The sequence below is a fragment of the Mastigoproctus giganteus genome, chromosome 9 (assembly GCF_048544385.1).
Source record: "Mastigoproctus giganteus isolate SK-2022 chromosome 9, ASM4854438v1, whole genome shotgun sequence".
NCBI lineage: Eukaryota > Metazoa > Arthropoda > Arachnida > Uropygi > Thelyphonidae > Mastigoproctus > Mastigoproctus giganteus.
Window position 1 is genome coordinate 25,844,319 of NC_143583.1, and position 12,312 is coordinate 25,856,630.

Here is a 12,312-nt window from a genome sequence, read left to right on the forward strand (position 1 = left end):
ATTGAGGAAAGATAGTTGTAGAATAGATGGGTGGAAATTTGCCTTTAGCCAGCGGGTAGTTGATTGGTGGAACAGGCTTCCATCTTTTGCTGTGGAAACTAATAGCCAAAATAAATTTAAGGCTGAGCTGGACAGGCATTTGTAACGAATGGAGGGGTGAAATTGGAGGGTTTTTTTTTTTTGGCTGATCCTGCATAAGCTTGCTTTCTTGCATCTTATGCCTCTACTAATGCTAATTGATTCTAAAAACAGTTTTTGTTGACTTAAGCCCTTTATACCGCTCACCATAGAATTATTTTTGCAGCCACTTCCTTTGTCAATGTGTCGTAGTATACACTCAGATTGAGTAGTCGAGTAGTAGTAGTAGTAATGGAAAATGATGCAAGAAAGCAAGCTTATATAGTATCAGCCAATAAAAAAAAAACTGCACAGTTCACACCCATCCATATTCTCCACGAATTTGTCTAGTTCTCCCTTGAATTCATTCAACCCATCCACTTTCACAACAACAGAAGGAAGCCTGTTCCAACAATCAACCATCTGCTAGCTGAAGGCAAACTTCTCCACATCTGTCCTGCAACCATCCTTCCTCAACTTGAATTTATGCCCCCTCGTGTGTAGTCTCAGGAAGTAGATGAATACCATTAACATTCAGCTTGCTCATTCCAGTCAATGCTTTAAACACTTTAATCAGATCTCCCTGCAGTTGCCTGGTCTCGAGATGTAGAAATTTGCAGAACTGAAGTGCCCTTTTGTTCCCTTCACCAATGTTTGGCCTTCTCTGCACCCATTCCAGCAGATCTACATCTTTCCTAAAATGAGACCTCCTAAACCTGTATTCAGTACTCAATATGCAACCTAACCTTGGCCTTATACAAAGGGATAATCGCCTCCTAACATTACCACTGCTAGCAGTATTCCTGTATATCATTGACAAAAAGCCCTGAGCTGTTTTGGAATAGCATGTCTGGCTGCATAGTTACCACAGGTCTTTTTCATCTCTAATACCCTGATTGTAGTACCATATAGTTGATAGATTACTCTGGGGTATAACTCTGATGAGTTTCTGCTACCCATGTGCAGAATCTTGCATTTGTCTGTGTTAAACTTCAACTGCCATTTCTCAGGCCATCGACCCAATTTTCCTAAATATTATTGCAGTAGCTCACCATGATGGCTGTCGTTAACCAGCATTTCAACCTTTGTATCATCTGCAAACTTGACATTAAGCCTGATATACCTTCATCAATATCATTGATAAATATTGAAAACAACAATGGATCCAGCATTGAACCCTGGAGAACTTCATTAATAACATTAGTCCATGAAGAGCAGTGCCCATTGATAACCACTCTCTGTCTTCTTCCACTTTTATCCTTTTATCTGTAGCAGTAACTTGCCCCCTTAAGAAATTCATGCTGTGACTGCAGTAGAAATGCATTCCTAGTGAGATGGTTCTTCATTACTTGTTAACAGTGACTCCATTATTTTCCCTGAACAGAAGTCAAACTAAAAGGTCTGTAATTATTCATCTCTTCCTTTGATCCACTTTTGAATTGGAGATATATTCACTCATCTGCAGTCCCTGGCTGCTCTCATAATTATCCTTAAGGGTTTGTAGAAGTTTTACTGCCTCCCTTAATATAATTGGATAGATCTCTTCCACCCCAGGTGCCTTTTTTACATTTAGCTTACACAATTTCTCTTTCACTTTCTTTTCAGTTATCATAAAATCATTTAGCTCCCTGTTACACTTCTGGCATCCCGTCCCTAAACAATTCCTCATCTGTGAATGTAGATGCAAAGTACTTATTCACTTTGTCAGCAACGTGAGCAGATTCATCCACAATTAAATCATTCATATTCATATCTGACTTATGCTAAAACAGAACCTTCCGTTCTGTTTTAGCATAAGTCAGAAGTCTCTGCTGTTTATATTTGTGTTCTTTGGCATAGACTTCTTGCAATCTACCTTAGTTTTCCCAACCTCTTTTGTGACTTGATTATAGTCTAGTGTATATCTACTGCTGACTTCTGCATCACCTGATAATTTATATGCATCCATGCATTCTTATTCTCTGCCATAAGTCTTGTCAGTACATCTGATATCCATTTAGATCTAAGCCTTGAACAGTATCTTTTAATTGGTATAAAAAGCGTAGTAGCTTCTACAATTACATCCTTGAATGCTTCCCATTTGCTGTTGGTAACATTATCAGTTAGTCCCACTGCATGGAATTTAAAATCTACTGAGATCAATATAGTCCTTATGAAAGCAAAAGCCCTTTCCTTTATCTTGATGGTAGTTCCATCTCTAAGTAATTCCCATATTAATACACTGTGATCACTGCCACCTAATGGTTCTTTTATATGCAGGTTCGTAATGCATGAATAACACTGCTGATAATCTGACACATTGATACTGTGTCTACAAGAGTATGGGCTCTTGTAGACACAGTATCAAGAAGTGTTTGGATTTATTAGATGACTGTTTCCTGTACCAGCTTGTTATAAAGGAATGAGTGACCCTCATGTACCTTTCTAACATGTGTGAGTGACCAACTCACAAATTCTGTCAATATCTGGAAAGTTAAAATCCCTCATTGTAAGGCATTCTCATTTACTGGCCATTTCTTGTATGTCTGTACAATTGTTCATTATACTCATCACAGTCATTAGGCTTATAACACACTCGTAGTCTCACCAAGCTAACTCCGCATTGCACTGGCTGCCCACATCAACTGGATGCACAGCCTTAGATTTTGTGTGAATGTAGGCTTGTAACACACTCCTAGTCTCATTTTTGTTTTCCCCATTTCTTACGTCCCACCATGCTGACTGCATTGCACTGGAGTTGTTAAAAATTTTTACAGGAAAAAATGTTATAAAGTGATCTCAAAACCGAATAATCTTAATCTTATAAAAAAAATTTAGAAAACAATACCATGTACAAAATAAACTTCAAATGCAAAGGAACACAAATTTCTATTAGTTAAAGAGCCATTTCTTTTTCTTCTGATTTAAGTTATAGGGATATAACTTATATCCCTTAAATCAGAACTTTTTATAGGGAACCAGTTGTTAAGGTTTTGACAGCTTATCACTGCCTAGCAGGTTTTGAATTCCCTCTTTTGTAATTCTTTGAGAGAATGAACTGTATTTCTCAAGTCCTCGTGTATGTGAACTTATGGACAACCACTGCTGATTGTTTTACCACAGCATTCTAGAAAAAGTGTACTGAAGGAATCATCCACACAACATTTTTAAATTGTACATATCTTTTTACCAATAATGTGGATAAGGTGTGTTGGGTTTAAACTGTAAAAGTGATAAAAATGTGTAATTGTAATGGCCAGTCTCATTTGTTTTGTAATGAAATCAGCTTAATTAACTTGCACTGATATTATTAGCAGTTAATATGCACAAAAAAAATATTCGAAATTTGAAATCAGCTTGAAATATGGTTTAGAAAAGTGTTTAAATTTTTGATCAAAGGGGGGGAAAGTTTGATTTTGTTGAACAGTGTTATTATTTTCTGAAATGTAGTGTTTCTCATTAATTAAGATTATATGATAGGCATTCAATAAATTATCTACATACCTATGAAGGAAATGAGATAGAGACAAAAGTCTTTTTATTTTTCAATGTAACTCCCCTGGACTTCAATACACTTGTTCCATTTTGTTGGCAATGAGGAAATACCAGACAAAATTCTTTGTTCTGTCCATCAAAGAATGCAGCTGTTGTTGTTATTTGGTTTTTAGGAGCAATAGCAACTAGGCCATATTGCTCCGGGGATATGCGGTGGTCATTCCCTGACCTTTCCGCATCCTCCGTATTTGGTGGTCACGGGTTCGAACCCCAGTCTAATGAAGAAGCGTGTGCTACGCACTGCTGCTCCTGCCCACCTGGCTACGGAGGCACCAGGTGTAAAGAATGCAGAAACAGCAGACTTGAGTTCATTATCATCAGCAAAGCGACATCCATGTATGTTTTTCTTGGGGTGCTGCAACAGAAAATAAATCACTGGGGACCAGATCCAGACTGTAAGGTGGATGGGTAAGTTCTGTAAAGTCACAATCTCCGAAAGCAGCAGCAACAGCATGTGACCTATGTACTGGTGTGTTGTCCTGAAGAAGCAGCAGCACAACTCTGGAAAGTTTTCCATGGCATTTTGGAATATAAGCAGACTCTCAACTGTCTGCTTGTATTCCAAGCAGTGAGTGTACAAAATTCACTCAAAAATGATGGCCATAATCTTGCCAGCTGAAGGTTGTGTCCAAAATTTTTTGCATGGGGGAGGGGGGGGGGAACCCATGTGCTTTCATTGCATCGATTCTTGCCAGGTCTCAGGATCCCAGTGAGGAACCCACGTTTCATCACCCGTCACAATTCTGGAGATGAAAGTTTAAGGTCCCTTCCATAAAGCTCTAACTTCCCCTCTCAACACTGTACTCTGCATTGCTTCTGCACAGGGATCAGAAATCTGGGGACCCACCTTGCACTGACCTTAGTCATCCCCAAATGTTCATGGAGGATGGTTATAACTATTTCCCTAGAGATTTGGGACACTTTTAAACATCTGTCATTCAGCTCAAGGATTTCCAAAGCTTGGCACATATCTGGAGTGGTCACTGCTATATCCTTCCTGGAAGTGGATCATCTTCGATGGACTTTCTACTCTCTTGAATTGTTTTGACCAGAATTTCAACTGGTACCCTGAAGGTGCACTGTTGCCATACACAGCCACCATCCTTTCATGAATGTCCTTTGGCCCATTTCCTTCTTTGATGAGAAACCTGATGACTGAATGATGCTCCAATTTCAGCAAATCCATAATTCGATACAGGTATCTTCCTTCTTTCTGTTACAGCAACACAATCTAAACACATAGTGGGATCAAAATTAGTATGATTCTAGTTGAGATATATAGGAACATGATGAATCATTGAAATATAACTATTATTTACTTTAGATAGATAATTTATTGAATGCCCCTCATATGTTTATTATTCTTGTTAGTTAGTTATTTTGGTTTTTTTTTAGGAGCATTAGCAACTAAGGCCATATTGCTCCGTGAATATACGGTGGTCATTCCTGACCTTTCCGCATCCTCCGTATTTGGTGGTGACGGGCTCGAACCCCGGTCTAATCAAGAAGCGTGTGCTACGCACTGCTGCTCATTCCCACCTGGCTACGGAGGCGCCATTATTCTTGTATATTAAAATTAATTAATTTTATATCAATATACAATAAAATAATTTATAAATACAATTTATTCAATATTTATGTCTGATATTTTTATTTATAGATATAAATAAAATGGAAGCTGTATCAGAAGAAAAAGGTACACCCAAACAACAACCGCTTTTTTGTGATTTGCAGAAAGGTGATTCAGAACTAGAACCTACAGAAATAGAGAGCTTGTGTATTCAGTGTGGACAAAATGTAAGTAACAAAAAAACTTTACATAATTCTGAAAATTTTTTTTAAGTGTTTTAGTGTTTTCATATATAAATATTATTATGATATTTCTAAAAAGATAAGTAATTTTATCTTAAACTGAATTTTAGTTTTTATCATACAGATAAGGGGAAATCTTGCTTGACCAGTTTGATAAGATACAATGATGTGGTCAAAAAGGAACTGGATGCAAAAAATAATTTTGATATCATATACTTGGATTTCGGGGAAAGCTTTTGATACTGTTGCACATAGAAGGGTGCTATACAAATTGGAGCAGTATGGCATTAAGGGAAGGTTGCTGCTAGCAGGGAGTTGCTGAAAGTAGGATGGTTGAGTGGAAGAAGACAGAGTGGTAATCAATGGACACTGCTCATCATGAATCTAAAAGTAAATTAGATACATGGAGCCCAACAGAATCTATTCAATTATATTGAAAGAAGCAGCAAGGAAGCGTGCAAACCTTTAGTCATAATTATGAGAGTATCCTTGAATCCAGGGAAGGTACACCTACAAATTAGAGATAGTAAATGTCTCTTCTATTTGCAAAGAGCAAAGTTATTAATTACATCCTGTAAACTTGACTTGTTCCAAGGAAAATAATGGAATCAATGGTTAAAGAAGGATCACTTGACAGGTAATGCAGGATAACCTTGACAGGAATACAGTTATAAAGCAATCACAACAGAGATTTGTTTAGGGAAAAATCTTGTCTGACCAATCTGATCAGCTACTGTGATGTAGTCACAAAGGAATTAGAAACAAGAAAATTTTTTATCATATAGTTGCATTTCAGTAAAATTTTCGATACTGTTCCACATGAAAGATTGCTGTATAAATTTGAGAAGTGGGTGACTGATTGGTGGAACAGACTTCCATCTTTTATTGTGGAAGTTGATAGCGTAAATAAATTTGAGGCTGAGCTGGACAGGCATTTGGAATGAATGGAGGGGTGAAATGGGAAGTTTTTTTTTTTTTTTTTTGGCTAATGCTGCATAAGCTTGCTTTTTTGCATCTTATGCCCCTACTAATGCTAAGTGCAGGTTGTTGCTGCTAAAGGATGAAGGGATGGTTAAGTAACAGGAGACAAAGATTATTAATGGCCACTGATCTTTTTGGACAAAATTCATGAAGGACAATGGTCAAATAATCTCCCAGTCTTCTCACCACTAAAAAAGAAATATTTTACAAAAAAAAAAAAAAAAAAAAATTTCAATCAAATTTATCCAGCAACAAATAAAATTCTCAAATCAAATTTAAATATAAAAGTAAATTAGTGAATTAATTTCAAATAAAACTTTTTTTTTTTCAACCCCTAAATATGAACAACAAATATATAATACGACATGAACTTTATATAAAGCACTAGTTAGACACCTTATATGCAGGCTTAGGGAAACCATTTTTGGAAAACTGTGGATATGCTGGAAAAGTTTAAATGAGATTATTATTGGCATAAGAAAATATTCCTGTAGAAGGAAACGACTTCAGTTTCTGTATTTAAAAGTCTCAAGATGAGATGTCTGTATAGAGATTTATTTAATTCTTTGAGTAAATACCACCACTTTGCTTATTGAAGGCTTGAAGTGGTGAAACCCATGTTTAGTCTCTAGAGCAAAGTTTCCGGCATCCCCCTCTCCCCATACTTCTCTTTCAACCCATGCACGGTACTAAGTACTATAGGTTTTGATACCTTTCGTGTTTGGGGTTTTCATAAAAAAAAAAAAAAAAATTAATTGGTTTGAGTAAACTAATTAATTGGAATATCTTTTGTTCTTTTGCTGGCAGAACATGTACATTAAAAAGAATTTTTTTTTTGTTCAAAGCAGCTTGCTGCCTAATCTTGTCAAACTAGAAAACTTATGCAAATTTAATGATAGGGTTAGATAGGCAGTTAGGTAAAATCAGGTGACTTTTTTCCCCACAAGGCTGATTATAAAGAAGCTTGAATTCCTTGCATCATACTGCCCATTAAATACACATACAAGAACACATGTGCACATGCACTCTCATTTATTTTCTAATTTTAAGTGGAGCTGATTTGATTAGTTTCGGGTGTGGATATAGCATTCCCCCATGAATTTTTATATCACAAACAGAAAAACAGGACATGAGCAGTTCATGGAAATAGTACACTGTAAACACATATCTGAGTTGCTTTCATACTCTGCTAATCTCTCTCTCTCTCTCTCTCTCTCTTCCCCACACTAGCACATACACAAAGTTACACATACAGTTAATTAACTTATCAATAATTTTTAGGTGTGATCATATATATATATATATATATATATATATCGGTGTAGATACACCATAGATAACTCTTAAGAAACTACGATGGTAGTGTGGTAGGCATCATTTGCTCTATCTCATATTGTGCTCTTCCTTCACAACGAGATGCTATGGTATTGCACTACCTCGAAAAAATAATGCTTCACTAATAGAGAAGAATATTGTTACTTATTCTCAGTGAGTACCACCACCCAGATGGCACCTGCCTACCCACCGACGATGATAGGCCAATAGCTTTGAAACACAGAATAAGTAACAATAGTCTTCTCTATTAGTGAAGCGTTACTTATTCGAAGTAGTGCAATACCATGGCAACTCGTTGCAAAGGAAGAGCACAATATGAGGTAGAGCAACTGATGCCTAACACTACCGTCGTAGTTTCTTAAGAGTTATCTATGGTGTATCTACACCGATATTATATAGATATTAAACTCTTAAAGTATTATGCTTTGTTGCTTTTAGTTAATTTTGAATATTATCATATAAACCTTTTGGCATCTCTCATATTGTTTGATTATCTTCACAACTGGGTTGTGATGTCTGCAATACCAGGGTACCTGCCCACCCACCGATGATAGGCCAATAGCTTTGAAACGGTTCCGTCTGGGTGATGGTACTCACCAAGAATAAGTAACAATAGTCTTCTCTGTCAGTGAAGCGTTACTTATTTGAGATAGAGCAATACCATACCAACTCGTTGTGAAGGAAGAGCACAATATGAGGTAGAGAAAATGATGTCTACCACACTACCATCGTAGTTTCTTAATCTACGGTATAGTTATCTATGGTATATCTACACCGATATTATATATATATATAAATTAGAATAAGGATTAAAATAAAAATAAAATAATGCCAGCAGTATGGCAAGACCAGAGCGAAAAAGGAAATTAAACCTAAATTAATTCAAATCAAGCAGGGAGGGAAGAGAGGGGTAATGAGAGTAAAAATATTGCAGCAGAAACTCTAAATTAATTTAGAAAATCTAAATGTACGAATAATAATTCTTTGAAATTTAAAAGAAATTTAATAGAAATTTAATGGTGCCCCCTCTGACGAGCACCAGGTCCAAATTTATGTGAAATATCACCAAACAGAGATCTAAACCACTACAATAGAACAAAAGTAAACAAAAATGAAAAATAGACTGCCATTATGCCCCATCTCGACAGAGGACCACAAGGCCAATAATGGTCAGGGAATTGCTGCATTTCAAACGCTAGACAAATCGCCGCAAAGGAGAATCGATCCAAAGATCAGTCCGCCACATGTTCTATTGTAGTGGTTTATATCTCTGTTTTTTTTATGAAAACCCCAAACACAAAAGGTATCAAAACCTATAGTACTTATTACCGTGCATGGGTTGAAGGAGAAGTATGGGGTGGGGGGTGCCGGAAACTTTTTGGTGATATTTCACATAATTCGCCCACTAGTATCATGTGATATAATTATACAAATATTTAAATAATGTTGAAATCATTGGAAACGGAATATATCATAAAATAAAAAGGAGAGTACAACATACATCAGAGGCAGCAAAAAGCATATTCCTCTAGATGATGCTTGAAATATAACTATATAAATTAGAATAAGGATTAAAATAAAAATAAAATAATGCCCGCAGTACGGCAAGACCAGAGCGAAAAAGAAAATTAAACCTAAATTAATTCAAATCAAGCAGGAGGGAAGGGAGGGGTATATTGTTTATTTAAACGGGTTAGGATTACTTTTGTCAGTAGTGTGGCTTTGCACTGGAGTGCTCGTGTCTGTTTGTTCTATTTTTGATTTTTGCTGCATCAGGACCACCGCTATTCAATTCACGGCATTGGCGGTTCGATCTGAGGATCGGTGTGGCGGACTGATCTTTGAATCGATTCTCCTTTGTGGCGATTTGTCTATCGTTCGAAATGCAGTGATTCCCTGACCATTATTGGCTTTGTGGTCCTCTGTTAAGATGGGCCATAATGGTCAGTCTATTTTTTATTTTTGTCTACTTTTGTTCTATTGTAGTGGTTTATATCTCTGTTTTTTTTTTTTTTTTTGTTTTTTTTATGAAAACCCCAAACACAAAAGGTATCAAAACCTATAGTACTTAGTACCGTGCGGAGGAGAAGTATGGGGGGGGGGGGTGCCGGAAACTTTTTGGTGATATTTCACATAAATTTGGACCTGGTGCGCATCAGAGGGGGCACCTTTAAATTTCTATTTAATTGGCTTTTAAATTTCGAAGAATTATTATTCATACATTTAGATTTTCTAAATTAATTTAGAGTTTCTGCTGCAATATTTTTACTCTTGTTACCCCTGTCTTCCCTCCCTGCTTGATTTGAATTAATTTAGGTTTAATTTTCTTTTTCGCTCTGGTCTTGCTGTACTGCTGGCATTATTTTATTTTTATTTTAATCCTTATTCTAATTTATATAATTATATTTCAAGCATCATGTAGAGGAATATGCTTTTTGCTGCCTCTGATGTATGCTGTACCCTCCTTTTTATTTTATGATATATTCCGTTTCCAACAATTTCAACATTATTTAAATATTTTTTATTATGTTTTTTATTATTTATTTTTATCATAAATTAAATATTTAAATTATGGGCTGAGAGGTGGCAAATGAAGTTTAACATTGACAAATGTAAAGTACTACACATGGGAAACAGCAACCCCAGAGCAACGTATCAACTCTGTGGTACAACACTGACAGTGGTAGAGAATGAAAGGGACTTGGGGGTGGTTGTGCAGGCAGATATGAAGTTCTCTGAGCAGTGCAGACGGGCTGCAAGAGTAGCTCATGGAGTATTGTCAATGATATACAGGAATTTTTCCAGCAGGGATAAGGAGGTGATTATTCCCTTGTATAAGGCGATGGTCAGGCCACACCTAGAGTACTGTATACAGGTCTGGAGGCCTCATTTCAAGAAGGATGTAGAGCTGCTGGAACGAGTACAGAGAAGGGCAACAAGATTAGTGAATGGAACAAAGGGGTGCTCTTACGAAGAACGGCTTAAGTTTTGCAAATTACAGTGTCTGGAGACTAGGCACCAGCGAGGTGATCTGATAGAGATGTATAAAGCCTTGAATGGTTTAAGCATGCTCAATGCTGATGGGATTCTTCCTCTAGCTCAGAATAATCACCTGAGAGGGCATAAATTCAAATTGAGGAAAGACAGATGTAGGATAGACGTGCGGAAATTTGCCTTTAGCCAGCGGGTGGTTGGTTGGTGGAACAGACTTCCATCCCTTGTGGTGGAGGTTGATAGCCTAAATAAGTTTAAGGCTCAGCTGGACAGGTATTTTGAACGAACGGAGGGGTGAAGTGGAAGTGGTTTTTTTTTTTTTTTTTTTTTGGCTGATGCTGCATAAGCTTGCTTTCTTGCATCAAATGCCTCTACTAATGCTAATGCTAATGCTAATTTGTAATATTATATATAAATATATATATAACCATATAAATAAGAATTAAAATATAAAAATGCCAGCAGTATGGTAAGACAAGAGCGAAAATAATTAAAATTAAACCTAAATCAAATTGGGGGGGGGAAGTGAAGTGTAACAAGAGTAAAAATATTGCAGTAGAAACTCTCTAAAATAATTTAGAAAATCTAAATGGAAGAATAATAATTCATTCAATTTTGAAAGCCAATTAAATAGAAATTTACCTGTACCCCCTCTGATGGGTACTAGGTCCAAATTTATGTGAAATATCACCAACAGAGATGTTAAACACTACAATAAAATAAACCAAAAATAGTCTGACTAGAATCGATTGAAAGATCAGCCCGCCATCCAATCCTCAGATCAAACCACCAATGCAGAAGATTTGAACAGCGGTGGTCCTGATGCAGCGAAAATTAAAAAATAGAACAGCTACAAGCACTCCAGTGCAAAGCTACACTACTGAAAAAGTAATCTCAACCAGATTATATAGACGAATAATGTACTATGGACGGCAACACAGGCGCAGCGTTAGCAATTCGCCTACTACTGTCATGTGATATAATTATACATATATTTGAATAGTGTTTAAAATATTTGGAAACGGAATCTTTCATAATAAAATAAAATAAAATAAAATAGTACAGCATACATCAGCGGCAGCAAAAAGCATATTCCTCTACATAATGCTTGAAATATAACCATATAAATAAGAATTAAAATATAATAATGCCAGCAGTATGGTAAGATAAGAGTGAAAATTATTTAATTGGCTTTTAAAATTCAATGAATTATTATTCTTCCATTTATATTTTCTAAATTATTTTAGAGAGTTTCTACTGCAATATTTTTACTCTTGTTACCCTTCTCTCCCCCCCCCCAGTTTGATTTAGGTTTAATTTTGATTTTTTTCGCTCTTGTCTTACCATACCGCTGGCATTATTATATTTTAATTCTTATTTATATGGTTATATTTCAAGGATCATGTAGAGGAATATGCTTTTTGCTGCCTCTGATGTATGCTGTACTATTTTATTTTATTATGAAAAATTCCGTTTCCAACTATTTTAAACGCTATTCAAATATATATATATATATACATACATACAGAAGTGCATATT

The 12,312-nt window shown here is 36.1% G+C and overlaps 1 protein-coding gene across 1 annotated transcript in view; it reads left to right on the forward strand.

The window, feature by feature from the left end:
* The window catches only part of Zpr1 (zinc finger protein Zpr1), a 140,226-nt gene that overhangs the window by 24,010 nt on the left and 103,904 nt on the right, over nucleotides 1-12,312 (forward strand). Inside the window, exon 2 of the mRNA XM_090380971.1 lies at nucleotides 5,312-5,448. Coding sequence (XP_090237097.1) covers nucleotides 5,323-5,448 — 126 coding nt within the window. The 5' untranslated portion in view covers nucleotides 5,312-5,322. The remainder of the gene's footprint in view (nucleotides 1-5,311; nucleotides 5,449-12,312) is intronic.